This window comes from Centruroides sculpturatus, unplaced genomic scaffold (assembly GCF_000671375.1).
Source record: "Centruroides sculpturatus isolate CEXI.00-Female unplaced genomic scaffold, Cexi_2.0 scaffold2279, whole genome shotgun sequence".
Classification (NCBI taxonomy): Eukaryota; Metazoa; Arthropoda; class Arachnida; order Scorpiones; family Buthidae; genus Centruroides; species Centruroides sculpturatus.
The window spans coordinates 16488-39990 of NW_019386713.1; the positions used below are offsets into that span (position 1 = coordinate 16488).

The 23503-nt window shown below is 31.6% G+C and overlaps 1 protein-coding gene across 2 annotated transcripts in view; it reads left to right on the forward strand.

Annotated features, from left to right (window-relative positions):
• LOC111615648 (RNA-binding protein with serine-rich domain 1-like) overlaps positions 1-19187 on the forward strand; it is a 28955-nt gene extending 9768 nt beyond the window's left edge. The window contains exons 3-7 of one of the 2 annotated variants that reach the window (XM_023357070.1): positions 3531-3653; positions 12213-12410; positions 12489-12730; positions 15438-15582; positions 18860-19187. In XM_023357070.1, coding sequence (XP_023212838.1) covers positions 3531-3653; positions 12213-12410; positions 12489-12730; positions 15438-15582; positions 18860-18989 — 838 coding nt within the window. In that variant the 3' untranslated portion in view covers positions 18990-19187. The remainder of the gene's footprint in view (positions 1-3530; positions 3654-12212; positions 12411-12488; positions 12731-15437; positions 15583-18859) is intronic. The other variant, XM_023357071.1, reaches the window with a different exon arrangement.
• Positions 19188-23503: the final 4316 nt, after the last annotated feature.

Consider the following 23503-nt stretch of genomic DNA (forward strand, 5'->3'; position numbering starts at 1 on the left):
TACATTAAAGCATTTTTTTGAAAATATACAGTAAGGTTCCATATTACCACCCGATTTTCTCTAAGCCTACTTTCGGACTTTTTGTACAAAAGCCTTCAAAAACCATACTTATAATTACACTAGCGAAAAATCCAATTAGGAACATTTAGTTTACTAGTTACCAGTACTTTTCGCACAAAAAATGTGGGTGTAGTTATGATACCTTGTTTACAATTCACTAAAATGTAATTGGGGTTCCATAATACCACCTTCTCCTCTAATATATTAAGTTTTTTAATAATATATATTTGTTAATCAAACTTTGAGAAAGACACCAATATTGTTAATATCTTTTAATAACTTAATATTAAAAATTTATCCTTGTTTTTCAATATATAATATAGTATACTTTGCCTAAGAGGAGCATCATCAAATCACTGTTTGAAAAAGTGGACTATGACCCAAAAAAGTTGGAAAACTATGGGTTACATTATTGATTTCAAGAACAAGAGTTTGTTTTTTTTTTTCTGAAAAGGGGGCAGTAGGCTAAAAAAGGTTGGAAACCTATGCTCTAGTTCATTGTCATCATCAGAAACTCCTCTCTCATTTTCCACACTCTGTGTCTGTCAACATTTTGCATGTTACTAGAGTCCATGTCCCAAAAACTCTTCAAATGAAATGTCTAGATAAAGTCTATTCTTGATGATTATCCATTCTCCCGAATTTACTTCATTACTTTCTACATCTTTCACTGTGTCGATAGTGTTTTGTTGTTGTTTCTTTTCCTCATTGTTTCTTTGCCTAAACACTGCTTTTAGAAAACTGTTCTTGATTGTCTTTTCTGTAATACTAGTAGCCCGGGACGCCCCTAGTGGGCATTGTTTACAAATTTTCATGAAGCACGGTTCCTTTGACTTTTTTGTTCCTATCAATATGCTCTACAGCTCTGTTACAAAGTCCCAATGGTAAGATTAGGTGAAAATGTGGCGATCCCCCCAAACTGTAGCCCCCTGTGCGAACAATAAAGGCAAAGGAACCATACCCCTACTCACGACCTTCGCGAGATATAAGCCCCTGAAATAATAAATTCCTATTACAAATATACTGAATTATTTATATTGTTATATTGACCAAATAATAATTTATTGCCATATGAATAATAATAATTCATATTGTTAATTTAAATAAGAATTAAAATTGCTAATTTGAATGTTTGAAATATGACACACGATAGGGGCGCCTCTAGTGTCCGTTATCAAACGGTTACGGGACGGACCGTTGAATGGGTTATATATATAGATTTCTCTAAACATAGACTATTATCCTCATAGCATCCAAAAGATTGATAGTGGGAAGGGTATTGCTATTGTTTATGGTATCTAGAAGTTTTCATACCAGTTCTCTTCTGTATTCCACTTTGAAACTTTGAATGATCCCTTGATTGAGGTTTTTTAGAGCATGGAGGTTGGAATGAGCATTGTAATTTTTGGTGAAAAGAAGAATTTTTTTTAACCCATAGATTTGTCAATTCCTTTCAACCAGTCACTGAGGATTTCATTTGTCATCCAAGCTTTCTTTGTACATTATAGGAAACAATTTTACTTTTAGAAATATGTGGACTTTTCAGAATGACCAATTATCAAGTGATAGAAGTTTTCACTTCCAGTTTGATTAACTGTGAAGAGTGCAGTCACATGTACTTTACTCTGTTCCCACCTCTGCACTCTTGTCCCTTGAATATAACTGTTCTGTTGGGTAAACATTAGAAAAAAATTCCTGTTTCATCTGCAATGACATATCCACAGGCTTATAGCCTTGATCAAGAGAAGAGAACTCTTTGAGCCAATCTTCACAAACACTTTGAGGCATAAATGCACTTTTGCCACAAAGTTTCCTGAAGATGCTGTCATGTATACTTCTAAAGCTCTCAAGCCACCAATTGCTGGCTTTAAATTCACTATGGCCAAGTCTTTTGGCAAAATCCTCAGCTTTCCTTTGTAACATCATTCTGCTAATAGGAACTTCTTGGTCACAACATTGCACAAACCATTTTCTAACACATTTATCTATTTCTGGAAAAGAATATTTTTGATTTCTTTTTCACTTTTTTGTTGTTGTTTTCAAAGTCTTTTCTACTGAATCTCTGTTCTTTATCATCATTGAAAGAGTACTTGATGGAATACCAAACTTGGTCGCAACTTCATTCTTTCTCATCCTGAAGATCTTGTCCAAAAATGTTCAGATTTTTATTTTTTCAATTGAAAGGACAATCAACTTTTTTCTCACACCAGCCATTTGCTTCTCTCAATGTTGCAATCACAAACTTAAATCATGCCAAAAAAAATTATTGATCAAGGAAGGTTTGTTAAAATCTGTTATAACACATCACCTAGAATAATAACTAATAAGGCACAAGTCAAACTCTTCACCAATCAGAGAAAAGCAGTTTGAATTTGCTATGTACTGTATTGTGAGAGATGTTTCTCAACTACACTGCTTGATATCAAAATTTAGTCACCAGGCTTTGAATTTGTCATTGACATTTCAGTCCATAAGTCAAGATATAAAGGTTTTGGGAGAAAATTATTTGAGATAAACATGAGAAATATATTGAATTTATGCTGCAAGTGCATGGGAAAAAAATAAATTTTGAGATAGAGATTTTCTAGACGAACAGATTTGAAATAGATATGTTTGACTGTACCAATAAACCAGCAAAAAATAAATGAAATAAAATGAAAACAACCATTTTATTTTATTTTAAACAGTCATCCTCAGGTATAAATAAATGTTTTTTTTTTTTTTTTTTTAAAGAGAACAAAAATTTAAAAGTTGTGAACATTGCAAAATACACACGTCTAATGTAGTGTTTAACATAGTGCTTTAATTTGGATAATATGTTAAGTAATCACTTAAAAATAAAAGAATTTTACAAAATATACATCTTAATTTGAGACTTCTGCCAGGTCATAGAACAATCTCCATGTGGTTGCAAGAGAGGCCATCTTATAATTAAGTGCCATATCCCTTTTAACGATTCAGAATATTTCTAATTGTTTAAGATATTTCAAACTGGCTGGGTCTTCACCGTGGTGTAATAAGTGAGCATTATCAAATTTAACCTGATTGTCATTATCATTGGTGAAAGTAGCTAGTGAAGTTTTGGAGAGTCTCTTTTGAATTGTATATTGATGCTCCTTAATCCTCATGTTCAAGCACTCAATATATTTACACAGACAGTTTACCCTGTGATTATGTGGAAGGATAGTCAAGATCCTCGGCATGCAGCTCCTTTAATAGGTTTATATCATTTCTGAAACTGGAAAAAAAAACAGTAGGAAATATCTTGAACAATTAGAATTATTCAAGGTCCTTAAAAGTTGTACAGTGGTTAATTATAAGGAGATTGACTATCTTGCAACCATGTGGAGGGTGTTCTATGATTTTCACTGTGTTCCCTGTGTGATTAGTTCCCTTCAGTAGATTTATGCTTATCTTTAATAAAGAATTTCAAATCCTAAAGTGAATATTGAATGTCATGCATTATTTAGGGTTCAGAGTCGAAATTCGACTAGAAAAGATGATGATGTAACTGTAAAGAAGGAGCGTGGAAGAACAAGAGAAAGAAAGAAAAGAAGTGTATCATCTAGTTCTACTGGAAGCAGTAGTGGAAGGTAAAAATTTTAAATATGTTTCTCATGACTTGATAAATAGCTTTATTTTGGAGAAATCTTCACTTTTATAGATGTTGCAAGTTAATTTAGATATTTCCTTATGAAAACTTTGTCTACAAAATTTCTTCTTAAATACTGGTATCCTTCATACAACATGGCATTTTTACAACATGATTTCACTCTAACAGTTCGTATTGTAACAAATCCTCCGTACAATATTTCACAGTTTTAAGTGCAAACTCCATTATTCTGTATTTTTTTTTTTTTTATTTATTCAAGTAAGCATGTGTTTGTCTGAAATTTGCCCACAGTTTTTTAGAATATTGAAATTCTCAATTTGTGTCCTTTGTTAGGTTTACTTTAATGAAAATTGATAGGAAAAGTAGGACAAGCAAGAAAAAATTGCACCGTCAACCAGGTGTCATTGTCATTGCTTTTAGACTTTAGTCTTTAAGGCTGTCACTGCGTTTTGTTTTTATAGATTAATATTCACATTTAGTAAAGTTTATTTAAACATTTTTAGGTAAGTGTTAAGCGTTTTTTTTTAACTATAGGTAAATAATCATTCATAAAAATGACAAATGAAATACACTGGTACTCGAACAATTCAGTTCAAACACAAATTCTTGAAAAAAAATCACTTGGTACTTGACTGAACAAATGCAACTTGCTAGAACACATTTTCCATTAATAACCTATTTTTATTTTATCGTCCATAAAAAATTTTTATGATAAACCTAAAAAATTATGATTATGCTGATATTTCTGATCATGATTGACAAAAAAAGTTCAGATGGCAATAATACTTTGTTAAAAGAAAACACCCTCATTTAACTAAAATTAATATTAATGCGTAATACAGTACTTTTAATCGTGATTGTTAGTTAATTATCGATTGCTTTCATAAACATATTTTTATTAGTAATGAAAAAGAATAGTATATTGTTTTAACTTTTGGAACCTAACTCTTATGTACAAACATCTCCAACCCGATATATAACATAGCTACAACCAACTGACTGCCGAAAATCTATTGGGCTAGTTTTATGCTAATTATTAAATAAATTACGTAATCAATTTGGTACTAGAGGTAAGCGTTAGGCGCCATCTCTTATTAATATTAANCGTATCTCATAAGCCTTTCCTGTCACACCGTCAACTAGTTAGACGATTTGCATATATTACGATGTGCCGTGATTTGATGAGCTAACAGGTCAATCAATAAACATTTGTAAGCTTGGAGGAAAATATAAAAACTATTGAAAAAATAGTTTTTATATTTTCCTCCAAGCTTACAAATGTTTATTGATTGACCTGTTAGCTCATCAAATCACGGCACATCGTAATATATGCAAATCGTCTAACTAGTTGACGGTGTGACAGGAAAGGCTTATGAGATACGATTGAAAGAACGGATAAGAATAGTACGACTTTAGTAAAAATTAAGATAACAAATTATGTTATTGTAAAAATAAAATGGAATTTATGGTGGAAACGTTATGTAAACCTATGGGTCGTCTGGTGTTCTACTGTATATTTGGTGTTTGTATCGAAGTGAGTTGGCTGAAGAGGGGCAAATGCCCGAAACGTAGATGTATAGCAAAACGTTCTAACTGAATAAAGATTGAAACTTGCCTAGTGTTGAAGAAAAGTCACTTCATTGTGCCAGTATACAATACATAAATACAACACGGTTTCGACAACAACAATATTACAACTAATAATAATAAGTCACACTTTCACAATATTTCCAGCAAAACAGTTTGATAAAAATTTCAGAAAACAAACATTTTTGGCTAAATTAAATGGCCTGCTTTGGGTTTTTATATTTATTTAAGCTTTTAATATAAGTGGATGAAATAAATAAAGAAAATAGAGTAAAGTAACATTCAACAATTATATATAACAGCAAGCAATCTGTGTTTATGCTATTAACCCAAAATATATATTTAATATCACTCCTGACTATATATGGATAGAATATAGTTTTATTCATATGTAATTGGAAGTGGTATTAGATATATTATTGCAATGTCAATTTCTCTATACAGATTAAGGTAGAAAATATATAGTGACCTTTCCGTTATATGACTAAAGGGACCAATAATAAGTCATATATGTGAGAGGGTAATAGAAAAGAGAGATTGACCAACTTGAATGAAAAATGTTAAAAATACAACTGTAACTCTTTCAGTATTGATTACCCCAGTTAAAAGCATTATTTCTTTTAAATTCAAAATACAAAGTTAAATCTGGCAATGTTGCTACCTACGTTACCCCAAAATTAATGTACATATCTAAGTTTTGCTGCAAAAGTGGGCCTCTTGGGCTCAAATTATAATACTGTATTTTTCTTCATGTTAAAATCTCCACGGGGCAGAAACTGGAAGTATGTGGATTTTGAAAATTTCATTAGCCATCTGAAGATTACTTTGACATAGTTAGATGGAATACATATCAAGGAGGGTCATTTTGTTAAAATGTGAAAAATATGCATGTAAATAATCATGGCCTGACACAAAATTCATACCAAAGATATTAGTCAATACGTGCTTGGCAACAGCTTCAGGGGAATGCAACAAGAGTCTGGACAATGGTCCCTAAGAGTTATAACATTACCACTTGTTTTATCTAAACATGTAGCCAATAGCCATTTTTTTTTCTAAAAACAGATATAAAAGCAGAGAGGATTATCAGTACTGCTTTCTTATCTTCCTGGGCACCTGTTTGACCTATAGCAAATTGACCCACACACTGTTCTTATGATTGACAATAACAACTGTAAAGGGAGGGAAAAATGCATTAGTCTGAAACATTTGTAGGGGTATAGAACTGAGAGAGTTTCTTAAATGAGAGATGTATAAGTGAGAGATCACTGTACTTTGAAAGTAATGAGGTCATAATAACATTTGCAATGTTCCAAATTTGTATTTCATTTACATGTTTGATTTCAGATTGTTAAAACCTGTAGCAAACCATTTAATGTAGCCAAAAAGTGTCCATTTTGTTAAATTTTCATTAAACTGTTTTGCTGGAAATAGTGCGGAAAGTGTGACTTATTATTAGTAGGTTACAGCTCACCACATAGATAATTGTAATATTACAACTGTTTTATTGAGCATTTTTTGTTCTCAAAAATAACAATCAGTCTGCCAATTTTAAGTGAAACAAAAACAAAAGCCATTATTTAACAAAAATAAAAAGATGATTTGAGGATTTGAATTTCATTAATAATAACGTTTAAGGCCATTAGAATTTAACAATATTTTGAAATCAATTAATATATAAAATTCTGAATCACTTGAGATCGATGCTTCAAATTTTTAAAATTTCTATGTCGTCAAATTTAAAATTACATAAATTATTATGTTGATTTTTTTTTTATGTAAAAGAAGAACCAATAGCAAATTTATGAACAAAATGAGAAAAAAGTTTGAATAGTTTTGTTTAAGTAACATTAGAAAACTTAAATACAACCCCGGCAAAATGTATTTGAACATAATACAGTAAACTCTTGTTAATACAAGTCGCTAGGGGAATGGTAGTTAGTTTGCTTTATCCATGATTTGTATTAACAATTTTCAGGGTCAAGATCAAGCTTTTATGATTTATGTACAGTAGAGCATCAATTATCCAACCTCCGATTAACCGACCATTCTAGTCGGCAAATTCAAATGTCTACTAGTGATGTGGCACTACAATATTTGGCTATGTCTTGGCTACTTTAATATTATTTTTGTTAAATTTTTGCGTGTTTTAGCTGGCAACATGGCTCGACCATTAAAGGTATTTATCGGCCAGTATTTAAACAAGACTTAATTTTCTAATTATGAGTGGTTGTTTGTGTTGTTGTGTAGCAGTATATCAGAGTGATTTAAGAAAACAAAGCTAAAAGAAATCTGAGTTTTTTCTGTTGAAGATTGAGAAGTAGAAAATGTTTTTTAGCACAAAAAGAGTAAAAGAAGCCAAATTTGGCAAAAAGTCATCAAATCTGGCATCACTATATGCACCCTGATATCCAAACTAGCATGCATTTGTATGAGACCACATCCATTTAAAGGGGTGAGCATTCTTAAACTTTAACCTCTATTTTCTTAATACAATAGAATAGTTTGCTGAAACCAGATGTTTGAATTGCTGTACAATTGGAGGTCAAATCCATCTTTGCCTACTAGAAGAAAATTATTCTACTTAAAATAGAACATTTATTCCAGTATGATTTTGATTTTTTAACTTCTTGACATGAATAAATAAAATCATTATTTGAAATAGGGTTATTTCTTGGAAGTTGTGAAGGTAATTTATAATTTGGTTTCCTGAATAATGATAAAATTTTTGTTTGCTTTATTGCATGAAAATTAACATTGTGACAATGGTGTTTTGCTGGGAACAATGGCAAAATTCATTTTAATGCAAGAATTTTCTTTATCGGTGTTTATTTTAAGGCACATTGACTGAGCAAGAATTGTTTAGTCTGGGCTCATTTTACAAGAAAATAAAAAATGTAATGTTTGAAACAAAAATATACATTTTACTCATTGGTTTATTAAGTGTTTATCACTAATTTCAAATGAATAAACCAAACCATTTTCCCAAAAAGAATTTATACATAAAGTGGTATTGGAAAATAGTATTTGAACAATGATGATAATAAAAAGACCACAATTAAAGTAATAGAATTTAGTATTTTGTTGGTCTTTCCATTGATCTTATTACTGTTTTTATGCATTTTGGCACTGTCAAAATTAATTTGTTGAGGGTTTCTGAAGTTATTTTATTCCTGCTAATTTTAATGGTTTCTTTAAGTTCATCTTTATTAGTTGGCATCCTTTCATCAACCAGCATTTTCAGCTTTGCCCATAAATTTTAAATAGGGTTTAAATCTGGGTTATTTACAGACTCTTAGACTTAAAAATTCTTCACTTTGTATGGCTCAATGGTATATGGCAGGGGTCGGCAACTTATGGCATGCGTGCCAAATGAGGCATGTGGGACAGTTTTCAGTGGCACTCTAATTGAATAGAAATGTAGTAAAAATTGTAGTTTTATTATTAATTACACATTTAAATGGAAGTCATAGTTCAATGAAGGCCATGGTACATTAAAAACGAATTTCTTGTTTGCATATTTTTATTACAGCGCATGCATTTTAGCTCCATGTTGCCATCTACATGTTATGCAAACATTTCATATGTGAGAACATAATTCAATTAACAACTTAACTTCAAAATTTACATTTTTGAAGTCTGTTATAACCAGACTAATTTTGATAACATATATACAGTTATACCACGAACTTACACAATAAGTGGGACCGAGCGATAACCGCGTAAGTCGGGGTATAATTTCGCAATTTGTGTAAAATCCAAGTTGGATGTATGTAAGCTAATAAATGTTCTCGTTAATCTTATCTCATCTTTTGATTCGTTCACGGTTACAAGAAATCACCACATAGTCTCTCGAGTCTCCGTAGATATAACTAACACAGAAATAAATAACACAAAATAAATTATAGCTATGTGTCGATTACGTGCGACACGTCTGAACATATAAGTTGAACAATAGTGTGGGGGGAGTGAGTAATCAAGAGTTGTGTGGCGCTCAAACAAAAGACGAATCAACGAGATTTGAAAATCACGTGAGTCGAGGTATTACTGTAATAAACTTGGTAGAATCATGTCTGCACTCAGAATAACACTATAACTTACATTTAGCACAACACTGCTGAAATGTTGCCGACTGCTGGTATATGGCTTTATCATCTTTTGAGATGATAAAGCCATATACTAGCAATATTATCATCACCAAATTGATTTTTGATTGTTCATATTGGAAAGTATTCTAAAATTTCCTCATACACTTCTGCTATTACAGCCTCATTAAGAATACATATATTTTTCCAGATCTAATAGCTGAAAGAACCTGTTGGAAACTTATTATTTGTATTCAGACAGTCTTCCTTAAATTTCTCATCTGGACATCTCCGAGGGAGTTTTCCTTCATCACCATCACATACCCCTAATGCATGTATGACTCATCTGAAAAAAATAACTTTTTACAGTCTTCTCTGGTTTAATTTTTGTACTGTCTTGACCATTTTAAGCATTTGTTTTTTTTGTTACGTTCCTGGCTGTTATTTATATACATAACAAAGGAAAGTTTTGGAATCATGTCAGATTTGACCTTTCCAGTGTTATGCAAATCTCCATGTTTTGAGACGGAATCCAAAAAAGTAAAAACCAGCAAAAAATTTTGTATGTTTTGGTATCTGTTTTGCATAATGTCTCAGGATGGGATAAAGATTAAGAAACAAAATTTGGCATGGTACCTTGTGTATAAGGGGCATTGATGATATTAAATTTTGGTGGTTAAAGGTTGAGAGGGTGAAGAGATAAAGGGATATCGTGTCATATCTTGAGAGGGGTAGGACTTAATGTAGGTTATATTTGTTATAAACATTTTCACTTTTTTATAAAACTCATCCCTACCCTCAAAATTAAGCTTTTTGTCATTTAATAGTAATAAAAATATAAAAAGATTTTATAACAAAATCTCATAACAGATGGCATTTGGAGCAAGAATGTTCACATCTTTTCAGCTATTATTTTTTAAATAAAATCTCATAGCTGGAAAAGTTATGGAACTCATTGCTTGGTTTTTTTCTTGGTTAAAAGAGATTTTCAGTTGCAAAGCTAAAACAAAAAATCCTATGCTATTTATTCCATGTCTATTTCTTACTGTTCTGTTCCGTTCCAACATTTGCTTTATTTTTCTTCCATTCTGTAGTTAATTATTTGGAAGATATTTTTCAATTATTTTAAATACAGATAACCCCCGTATAACACAGCACTTCTATAGCACGGATTCACTCTAACATGATTCAAGAATTGGGAATATCCCCCGTATAACACGGTGGTTTTATAGCACGGGTTCACTGTAACACAGTTCGGGAATTGGATAAAACCCTTGTACAACATGAAATGTAATAAAGGGTGCGTTCTTTTATACTTCCACGTACGTGTTTCCACGCGAGCATTCTAATTGTTTTCATGTCTACTTTGAATGCTCTTTCAACAATAATCCATTTAATGGTTAATTAAATTTTACAATTGAGACCCTTCTTTTGCCTCTAAAAGCTCATTTTAGAATTATAGATTCCTCCATCACGATACTATCTACTGCGGGCGCCGCCATCTTTCTTTCACTGTCATTCCTAAATGCCTACAAACAGCAGCGCACTCCCGTTGCAGAGTGACCACTATTAACAAACATATCCAAAAACTGTTACAGGTTGATGGTGCTCATGCTGAGATCATCATATAGGATGAATAATCCTCTGGTAAAATATTTACTTAAATAATAAATAAGTATTTTACCTATTAAAAAAATGAATAATAAATCCGATTTAAATAAGGATTTAACAGCATGTTTTTTAATTTTTGGAACCTAACCCCCTTTTCACACTAGTTCTTTGTTTCGCATAACACAGCAATTCTTTGGAACGTAAATCTCGTGTTATATGGGGGTTACCTGTATATTTTTTCAGTAGATGAGCTTAAGCTTTGCTGGTTTTTAGGACAACCACTTTGTCTCTCGTGTATCTTTAAACTTTTTTCAAGTATAATTTACAGTTCTTAATTACATACTAATGCACATTGAAACTTCTCTATAGTTTTTCCATCTTGTAGTAGTAGCTTTATAATTTGTTTTCTCATATCATTAATAAATTCATTGGCCATTGTTTAAGCAAAAGACAGGTAAAATATCACTTAAAAAGTGATACAAATGCACCTCTTAAAGCTAAAGGGTTTTTCAATTCAAATTAGAATGATTAAGTGTGTAAATTTAGAACAGTGTTCAAATACTTTCTGAACATACAGGAAATTGGAAAACCTTTTTTCATTACTGCTTTATGTAAAAATTTCTTTTTGGAAAAGTGGTTTGGTTTATTTAATTAAAATGAATAAGTAAAATGTATATTTTTGTTTTAAACATTACAATTTTATTTACTTACATTTATGAATCTTTATATCAAACTGATTTCTATTAAAAAAATTAAGAGAGTTTTGAGAACAAACTTTGTTCAGGCAAAAAACATAGATATATATTATTGAACAATAGAAACTTCATCTATTTTTAATTAATATTCTAAAGTTGACAAATTAAATGGTTTTGTGCACTGCCTTCTCATCTAAAATTGATGTGTTATATTACTGAATTACAGATAAACAAAGCTGGCTTTTTATATATATTGAGCTTAGATAAAATACCAAAAATAATTAATTCACTACAAAACACATTATTTTGTAAAACATACTTTCAAATGTACGTCAGTTATTATGGTTGGCTTTAAAAACAAACATTCTGTGTTGATCATCAAATATCTTTGAAATTTGCTTGGTAGGATCGATATTTTATACGAACCTTCCAAATCAGAATTAATAAATGATAGATTAAAGATAATATGCAAAGTGAATATTTGATTAAAGAAGATTGTGGTCTTTTTTTCTAATGACTTAATACAATTTGTTCTGCTTATGTAACTATAATAATATGCAGTTCATCTCGAAGCCGTTCCAGTTCTTCGTCGGGATCTAGCAGCAGCAGTTCCGCGAGTGGAAGTTCTTCATCTAGCAGCACTACAAGTCGAGCCCGATCGCGTTCCAGTTCTTCTTCTTCGTCATCTTCGTCGTCAAGATCGTCTTCGGTTTCTCCTCGTCGACGTACTACCGTCAGAGATAAAAGAAAGCCATCTGGGTATTTTATAGATATAATATATGAAAGATTAACATTAAATGATAATTATTTATAATTAATAAGTAAATTATTATTTAGATCGGTTTCTCCCAGAAGAAGAAAGCGAAGCCCTACGCCTCGCCCGACAAAGATCCACGTGGGTCGCCTAACAAGAAACGTTACACGAGATCATATATTTGAAATATTCAGCACTTATGGAGTTGTCAAAAATGTTGATATTCCTCCAGATCGCATTCACACACATTTGTCAAGAGGTTTTGCTTATATTGAATTTGACAATTCTGATGATGCTGAAAAAGCTATGAAACACATGGATGGAGGTATAGAATTATTTTTACATTCTTACACATACAATACTATTAAATAAATTTCTATAAGACTTACAAAATAATTTTAATAATNAGATTAATAATTTTTCTAAGTAAAATGCGATGAAAAAATATTGAGAAACTTGTATACTGTTTTAGTAAATATACTTGTAAATTATATTTCTTAAATCTAATACGTAAATTTTCCGATTAAGAATTTAATTCTGAATATTGAATGCATTAAATTACAATAAACGAAATAAAATAGAATGCATTTCTACTGTTATATATTGTTTAGTCATCAAAAAATGCGTAACATTAGAGTAAGAGTAATTTGGATAAAGCTTTTGGAGAAAAAGTGATATAAGAATAATAAAATTGAATATGAATAACTAATATTCCGTTTTTAAAAAATGAAATATTATCTTAGAAAAACAACTAATTGAAAATACTTGCGTAACATAAATATGCTAATTCAGTTCGTGTATATAATTACATATTAAGTAATTATCGTTTAATATTGCTTATTAAATTCTAATTTTATCACATTTGCACAATAATAATTTCAACTGTTTATAGTTTGTATTTTAAAATTCACTTTTTTGTATATCTTAAATTCATTTTGGAAAAATTTTTTACACCTATTTCTAATAATTATTCAATTGTTCAGTATATAATGTTAGTAACAGTGCTAAAGAAAAATAATATAGCATACATGGTTAAGACTAATAGTATAAAAAGAGTATACACTGTTTATAGTTCGTATTTTAAAATTCACTTTTTTGTATATCTTAAATTCATTTTGGAAAAATTTTAATAAAAAATGTTCAATAATTATTCAATTGTTCAATAAATAATGTTAGTAACAGTGCTAAAGAAAAATAATATAGCATACATGGTTAAGACTAATAGTATAAAAAGAGTATACACAGTGTGCCAATAAGTAATGAGACTGATTTTTTTCCATGAATACTTTCAAGAAATGCACCAAATGTGGTTACCATTTCACTGGTTAGATTGTGCTGAACATGCAGACGCTTCGATCATGTCGATGACCAGTGCATGCACAGCAGCTGTGAAAGTAACGTTGTGCAAGTAGTGGCCGTTAAATGTAGCATCATGGATCAAAGAGCTGTGATAAAATTTTACTGTAAATTAAGAAAAACAGCATCAGAAGTTTACAAAGACATGCTACTTGTTTACAGGGATGACTGTCTTAATTGTGCACAAGTGTTCCGCTGGTTTTCAGCATTAAGAATAAAAGAGAATCCTTAGAAGATGAATAGTGTGACTTCATCAGTACTTCACTTAGTACTGATGAAGTTGTGTTGTTATGTGTACATCAGTACTGACAGTGACCGGACAGTACTACTTAGGAGTCATACGACGTCTCTTTGTTCACATGTGTCGTGTCAGGACACATCTCGTCCAAAGCAACAGTTGGGTTTTTCTGCATGACAATGCACAGCTCTCTGCGCACTACCTGTGAAACAGTTTTTATCATCAAAACAGATCTGTTGTGCTCGAATACCCACCCTATTCACTTGATTTGGCACCTGCAGACTTTTTCTATTTTTGAAAATTAAATGTGCTTTAAAAGGGGAATGTTTCAGTGACATTGAAGACATCAAATGTACTGTGACCAACAGACTGAAGGAGGTACACAATCAGTACTTCCAGCGTTCTTTCAACAACTCGTATGATTGATGTAAATGTTGTGTGGAGGTGCAAGGGAATTATTTTGAATCCATGTAACTGAGAAATTGAAATAAAGTTCTTAGTTTGTAATGCTAGTTATCTCATTACTTATTTGGTGCACTGTGTATGGTATTGCAGCCCTTTACCAATAGTCCATATCAGTTGGAATTTGCAACAATTATGCACTTTACAGAATGGCAGTGCACAATTGAATAGTGAGCTGTTGTTTAGCTTTTGGCAGCCAAAGGCATTACACTTACAAATTAGTGAGATCATCGCAAGTTGAGTGAACAATATGGAATTGTGTATGTCACTGCAAAAGCTTCCATGTGGGTTCAATAGTTCAAGGAAAGTTAAACAAACACAATGGACCATGTAGACTTGAACCCGTCATATACTCTTTCAGTATATTGTTACTCAGAGTATACTCTTACTTGATTATCATATACTCATTAGTCTCAACATTGTAAATTATGTTAATTTTCTTTAATAATACTACTAACATTATTTATTGAATCTGCCCTGTATTTAATCTAAATTAACATTAAATGCATAGGAACATATAAAAGAATAGCAGCTTATTATAAAACATATCATATCTATGAAAACTATTAATAAAAAAATTAATGATGTGATGCACCAGTATATTAAATCTTTACAGCTTTAATATGCTGGTGAAAATGTTGACTAATGAAAATATTTAGCCAGATGGTTATATGGTAAGATGTTAGTCATCCATATTGGAAAATCTAGTCTAAACCTTGATTACATTCTCCATAATTTATCATTTGTTGTATGTGTTGGGGACATCCTTCCCTGTTCCTTTTCTATTGAGTAACCTCATTCCAGGTCAGGGCATTCATAATGGATACATCAGTAGCTAACTGTTTAGATTTAAAATATTAGTCCTTTTGTATTAGTGAGTCAGCATTTAGTTTTTTTAAATATCTTAATTTATATTAGTTTTTAAGATAAGTAATTTATAAAATTTGAAAGATAATTTTTTCAAATATAACTTTAGGGCAAATTGATGGTCAAGAAGTAACGGCTGCTCCCGTTCTTGTACCAAAATCTAGACCACCTCTACCCAGACGACCGTCGCCGCCGCCACGTCGTCTTCCTCCACCACCTTGGCGTTCTAGACCAAGAGAACGTGACCGAAGAAGGTATGTGGGGTGGGAGGTGTATTATGATGATTTAAAATTTTATATATATATATGTTTGCATTCACCACACACTAATTACAATATCTAATTTTAAAAATTAATATTTGAAATAATTTTAATTAATGTGGTTATTTGTAATATGTTTTAAATCTTTAATTCTTGCTCATAAAGTTTCATGTGCTATTACAACTAAATGATGAAGTATGGACACAACGTCCATACTTCATTTAGTTGTAATAGCACATGAAACTTTATACTTTGTACTCAATATCATTCAAATCAATATTTGAGTGATATTAAGTATATTGCCATATGTTCAATATGTTTGCTTCCAATTTCAATCTTCTTGTTCTTTCTATCCCAGAGTTTCATATTACACTGAAAAATGTCTTTTGAAAAAGGACAAAAATTTCACACGTGATAGATGTTTTGGATGTGTTACTTTACTCTATTATTGATATATTGACATGAAAAGCCTTAAGGCTTTTCATGTCAATATTATATAATTAGACTGCATATTCTCCACATCTAGTCTATTGACTTCTTTTCTTGTTTCATGAATCAAACTTCGTTGAAATTTAGAGCAGACATACTGAACACAATATAATATGGCTTCCTCATATTTATGTATTCATTATTTGGTTGCTATAAACCATTAAACTTGATAATTAGAGTTGCCCAAAACAAAGCTATGTGAAATTGTAGTACTGTTAGCAGGTGTGAAAATGTCAAAAAAAGTGGCATGTGGGAAAACTAAAGCAGATATTTAAGTTAGATTGAACATCGAAGGTCATATTCGAATTGTTTCCTAATATTTGTCACACTTTATCAATGTTACTGTCCATAGTCAATGTCTTTGGACGACTACTTTTTGGATTGTTTTCAATTGACTTTCGGCCATCTTTGAATCGATGAAACCATTCATAAACCTGTGTCTGGCTTAGGTAATCATCCCAGTATACTTGTTTCAGTAACTTAACTTTTACCAAAATTTTTTATTTAGTTTTAACTTAATGTTGGCACATTGCTCCATTGCAATTTTCTGATGAGGGTCACAAAATATCCTTTACATTTCATACGATTGATAATATAACATTCAAAATTTTGAATTTGATCGTTAATGCTAGTTGCACCATCTTCAGTTGTCCCTCGATAGTCCGACGTTTTTTAATCCGACATGCTCAGTAGTCCGAACCTCCCGTCAAGGTACCCATCCCCGTTACGTGTCTGCTTACACAGAAGCATGTCGCAATGTGAATCTCCCCATCCAATTCTTACTCGATGACACACATTTCGTGTGTTTTATGTGAGCAGTTCTGTTCGAACAGTTGGAGTAGAGAATATTGTAAGTTACTGCTAGCAAAACAATGCGAAATATGTAATTATTTTCGGTAATCCGGACACTTTTGGTAATCTGACACCCCTTTGGTCCCATACCTGTTGGATTATCGAGGGACAACTGTAGTTATATTTCTAAAGAAAAAGTTCAGTTTCTTTTTAGACAACCTGTGTATGATTTAAAAGGGGCTCACCATATCCACACTAATTTTGCAGATGACGACAACATTCATGTTAGTTTCGATAACTCCCGCACATTACACCACTGACATCAGCCAGCCCAAAATATCTTGAACAATTAGAAATATTGAAGGCCTTCAGAAGGGATATGGCAATTAATTATAAGGAGATGGTCTCGCATTTGACAGTGTGGAGGGCATTCTGTGACCTCTCGTAAATCTTGAATTAAGACGTATAAATAAAAAAAAACATTTTACAAAATAAAATAAAAGTATTATCGGGATTAAAAAACAATGTTAAATGTTGCAAAATATATACATGTCTATTGCAATGTTTACAATTTTTAAATTTATGTTCTATTTTTTAGAAAATGCATTTGTTTATATCTGCATTCTTTAAATCTGAGGATGACCATTTAAAATGAAAGAAAATATTTGTTCTTGTTTGATGATATTTAATTTTTGCTAGTTTATTGGTATTTACATGTAGCTGTGGTTATATATCTGTGATTTGTTATAGATGATAAACCTTGATAGGATCTTTATATTAAGTCTGACTACTGAATTGGCATGAATTTAGGAATTATCAGGCTTTTACTACTTGTATAGCTAAAGTTTTGATAAAGTGTTTAATTAGAGTTTGTGTACTATTAAAATTAATTACTGTTTGCGGCAACTAAGCTAGATTTTTTATTAAATCGTTTACAGTGAACTCAAAATATAATTTAAACTTATATGTAATGCTTTTTTTCTTTAAAACCTTTCTGCCTGTGGGCACTAAGAGTGCCACTTTTAGCAAGCCCATTATGGGTTCGGCCATCTTCACAGTAGGGCGGCTGGTGGTGAGGGACTGTCCACTGCCGAAAAGTTCCTGGGGATTTTTTTCACTCAGCATCTGCTGCTCGCTGAAACTTCACAAGTGACTTGGGACAAATTTGAACAAGCCTTCACCAAGGACCATCTTACATAGTTTGCTGCAACCCCACTAGAGAGAAACAGTACCTAATTCTGGTATGCACCGTGTACACAACTGAATGCAAAAGTTAAACGTTTTTTAACTCAGACTTGATTCAATTTTGTTGATCTTCTGAATTGAATTGTTGGTTTATTTGTGACTGAGTTGATTCGCTAACTTGTGAAAGTGCATCTTTATGGCTGCTACTTTATAAAGCTTGAATGTCGTTGTTCAATTTATGTTGACAATGTTATAGCAAATCTTTTCTGGTTTTTTTTTTAATTATTGCTTAGGGTTAGTTTACAAAATTCTATCTTATTTTCCAAATCCTCTTAATAAAAATATATATCAGGGATTAAGCTGTTTGTTGCCAAATTTGCAATTTGTGAAAAATTCATTCATCTGATTACTTTTATAATCTGGTGATTTGAGTGGCAAATAGCCGCAGAGCAGTCTGCAAAAAAGGTCACTTTGTGAAAATTGATTTTCAGGCAGCTTTTAAAGCATGGGCTGAGCAGCTACCAAAGATTCAGTTTTACTCAGATGTGCTACTCACACTATAGCACAAATTTTACTGTTAATAAACAAAAATAAAGTTGCTTGAGAAACTTGGTCATAAAAACTCTGCTTTTTTTACGTTGTGCATCATCCTTTCATTTCTGGTTGGTACAAAAAGTCAAAGTAACCAAAAAGTAATCCGGTGAATAAAAAATATATGTGACAAATAGATTTGTTAAATAGATTTAAAAATTACCTTAAATTTATTGATACTATTCAAAAATAAATAGGAAATTTTATTTTTCAGTTTTCATCATTTTGGAAGATCTCCCCCGAGGCGCAGATCGCCCAGAAGACACTCAAGATCCCGTTCGAGGACAAGATCACCCATTCGCAGGAGGAGAGACGACCGCTCCAGTTCCAGTTCCTCTCGTTGAATTGCAACAAAAGAAAGTACATAATTGGAGCAACCCCATGGATTTCCAAAGAAGCATAACTTCTTGGCAAAATAGTATTTTATTTGCCACAATAAATGTTTGTAATAGATAAAATATTTTCCAATGCAACAGAATTCTCATTTTTTAAACCACATGTCTTTAATAATTAATCTGAAATTTATCATCATTTGAAATAAAATCAATTTTACTTTAAAATAGATAATTTACTGTATTTTATATAACTGATATTATTTCAGTTTCAATTGCTAATTTAATAGGCACATTAAGATAAATAATTAGAATAATGTTTGTTTATTGATATGTTATTTACATTTGCCTATCTATCTATACATGATATATATAAACAAAAATTTCTCCCTTGCCTTTAATTACATTTAGTAATCAAGCTTTCCATTGATTTTACAATTCTCATTAGTTAAATTTGTGAAGTATCATCATATTTAAGTTGGTATTGATAGAATTTTTATTTTTTTGTTTACAGAATTTAATCAATTTACCTGGGAACAGCATGATGATGGGATTTCTGATTTTGATCAAACTCAGTGAGGATATATTGCATCCCCAATAAGTTACAACACTCAAACGAGAAAATTTATGGTTAAGTAATTTGCAATTTTCACCTTGGAGTATCAAACCAAGTGGCCATAGCTAGGGGTGCACTGGATTTGTAATCATAGAGGTTAGTGTTTCGAATCTCATTAGTGTTTAGTTAGTTTTTTTCTCCATAAAAAACTAATTTTTATTTTATTCTTGGTACTTTTTAATTTATTATATTGTCAGAGAGAAAATTGATTTATATTTAGAAAACTACAAATGCACACAATAAACAAGATAATAAAACAGTAAAATCCATCTGTTTCAAGAAACAAGTTGATGTCAAAAGCAATTAATAAATGCTACCTGACAATATTTATTTAAAAACAAAACAAAACGTTTTCTGTTTATTTGTGTACAGAATGTATTTACTCTGGCAACAAAGTCATTGTTTAACCTAAATATACTTATAATTGTGTCTTCATTTGCTAGAGAACAAAAAGATGACTTTAATATCTCATGCTAATATCAATAGCATAGAAATGACTTCTGCAGAAGAATCACTGCACAAAATTTACATAGAGGGTTCTCTGCAAGTTCGGAAGTTGTGAAGTCGGTAGAAAAAAAACATTAAGCACGGATATTTTCAAATGTGATACAGTACGCATGATTCCTGCAAATTAGTTCATGATGGAGAAGTGTTTTTAAATATTAATCAAGTTTGTTTTTCCAGCGATATGTGTAAATCTCATAGGAAAAATTGCATATATTCAATGCGCACACTGCAGAAATGTTTGTTTCACATGCTTCTACAACAATTATCATCCACAAAACTGTGCTTCCAGAAAGCCAATAGATTGAATAATGTTAATAAAAACTACACTTTTATTAACAAAATTGGCCTATGGTAATGATGATTTTGTTTACATTTTATCGTCTTCTCAAATAAATTATAAATAAATGCTAGTATGAATCGCAGATATACATGAATATTTGAAAATAATTTTTAATAAATATAATAAATTAAAAAAGAACCAAGAATAAAGTGAAAATTTAGTTTTAGGGGAAAAGAAATTAAACTTTACTAACGAGATTCGAGTCACCAGTCTCTAAATGTGGAAATTCTAAGTGATTTGCAATTTTTAACCTCAATTTCTCAGTTAATTTTGAGTATTGTGCCGTACTGCTTGGCATGTCAGTCATTAGGGATGCACTATAGCCTCACCAAGTTTGATCAGAATCGGTCACCCCAAAGTCATGCCACCCTCTTGTTACATTTTGGAAGATATAATCGATTAGTTATTTTCAAATTCAATATTCTTATTAAATGCATTAAGTCTTGGAAATTGTTCATTTAAAAAATTCAGTAGAATCTAAGAATATAAAAGAAATTTTTAAGTCAAACACAGAAAACACTTTGCCTACACAGAATTCTTATTTTCAAATTTAAAAATGAAACAATTCTAACAAAATGTGAGACTGAATCCAATTAATAATAGGCTAGAGACATTACAATTTTAAACAATTAATGCTCATTTAAATTCCTAATTATTAATACTGGTATCATTTTCAGAATATTACGATACATCTTTCTACTTTGTTACAGGGACAGTCAACTAACTCCCTATCCGTCCTGTATAAAAGAAAGTCAACAGGACTACCGATTCAGATGTTAGTGGCGCCGGGTCATTAGACGTTACGACGACAATCATTGATGACGTTGCAATTTAAATTAATTTCCATGCGTGTCCGGGAAAATACTATTTCTGTTTTTAGGTACGGACGGCAATTGAATTTAAGTCTAATTAATTAATTAATAAAAACTGTGTTAACTGACATTCACAAGTATGTGTTTAAATATGCTTAAATTATATAACAAAATATATATACAGGGTGTACTTTTTATTATCTTGAGACAATGAAATATCTTAATTGGATCTCATTAATTTGGAAAAAGGTATAGACAAAAGTTATAGGGTGTCGAGGGGACAATCAATTGGTGACTTCAGACGTGACCTTGAAGGTCAAAGTCAAGTCTGTTTTTTTCAATGGGAACACATATTTTTGACCCCGGAAGTGGAAAGAGCAGGAAACTTTGCATTCAGATATACCCTTGATCTTAAGGTCTACGTCAAAGATCAAGATTATTTTAAGGTTAAAATTAAAAGCTTTTACTAATGGGAAACCATATTTTTATTACTGGAGTAGACAGAGAGGTAAAATTTACATTTTTGTCACAACCTTATTACTTTCACTTTTATTCCTAAAGCATTCACTACTTTTAGCATTACCCAAGAATAACAATGTGAACATTGTACTTTTCTGCACCCTTTATTTAAGGTGCTTATTTTCAGTTAGTTACCTTGCCTTTCACTATTGGGGTGCATGTTTTTATGAGTCACTTTACTTCTCACCATTGCTTGAGATATTGGTTTTGGGGAAAATTTTATAACAAATATTCAAAATGATGCATTTGTTGAGCTGCACTTAAAATTATCAAGCTTGAGATGACCTTCAGAGGTCGAATTTAAGGTCAGCTGATTGTGAAATTTTTTGCCTTTCCATGTAAATGTAAAATTTACCTCTATTCCAGTAATAAAAAGTATGGTTTCCCATTAGTAAAAGCTTTTAAATTTAACCTTAAAATAATCTTGACCTTTGACGTAGACCTTAAGATTAAGGGTATATCTGAATGAAAGTTTCCTGCTCTTTCCATTTCCGGGGTCAAAAATGTGTGTTCCCATTGAAAAAACACACTTGACTGACCTTCAAGGTCATTTGGAGGTCAAGGTCACGTCGGAGGTCACCAATTGTTTGCCCCCTGGACACCCTACAACTTTTGTCTATGCCTTTTTCCAAATTAATGAGATCCAATTAAGATATTTCATTGTCCCAAGATAAAAAATACACCCTGTATATAGGCTACGTACAGTAACTTCTCGAGTTACGAAGATTCAAAAAAAAATGTATCAGTTTTTTATAGTTTTAGTCAAATATATATCATATACATATATTATCTTGCACGCGTCTTCAATTGATTACGTCATTTAGTTTTGTGTAGTTAGTTACCTTCTATGTGTGTTTGTGTAAGGTGGCTAATTGTTTTGTTATTAGCAGTTTACTCGCAGTGTAAATTGGAAATTCTATTTTACATTGATTTGTGATATTTTATCCCAAAATGGCTGGTAAAACCAATAATAGAAAAAGACAATAGACTTAGGGATGAAAATAAAATTAATAAAACAGCACGAACGCGGCAAAACAGTGTCAAACTTGTCACGTGAACATAAATTGTCGCATTCAACCGTTTCAAGTAAAATAGTGTTATAACGAATAGTATATTCGGCCAGGAGCGTGGCCGAATAGCCGAATATTCGGCCAAACTATTCGGCTCGATTAACGCACGTACGAAAATTGTACGTGCGTTAATGCGTTAAAATTGGCGCGCAAACCGCATTATGGCAAGGATCCTGCTCTCTACTGGCCCGCTGTCACTACGCTTCGCCAATCGCGTTAATTCTTGGCAGTTGTAGCGGACAGACAAGAGTGTCATGGAAGTATGTGATAAATGATGATATCAAATGTAAATAACAATGAAATGACCTACACGTGTAAATAACGGAAAAAGAACAGAGAAGGACCGCGAAGTGAAAATGTGAAAATAAATATGAAATTGAGTTGATAACATAATCGAACAAGTCGAGGCAGCTTATTGGCACGAAATTCGCGGCCGTCAATGCCAAACAATTGTCATAGACTTCGGAAAGCTAAATGCTTGTAATGAAAGTCACTTAGCGTGCACGGGCGAAAGCCCGGGGCCGTTCGGGCTATCAAGCTGTCTCGAATCTGTGAAATCATAACTGTGACTTATATCGACGTCCTATCTGTCTCTTTTCTCCGTTATCACCAGGCTGAGTCACGTAATTGTAAAATGGGAACTCTACGACGGAAAAGTGACG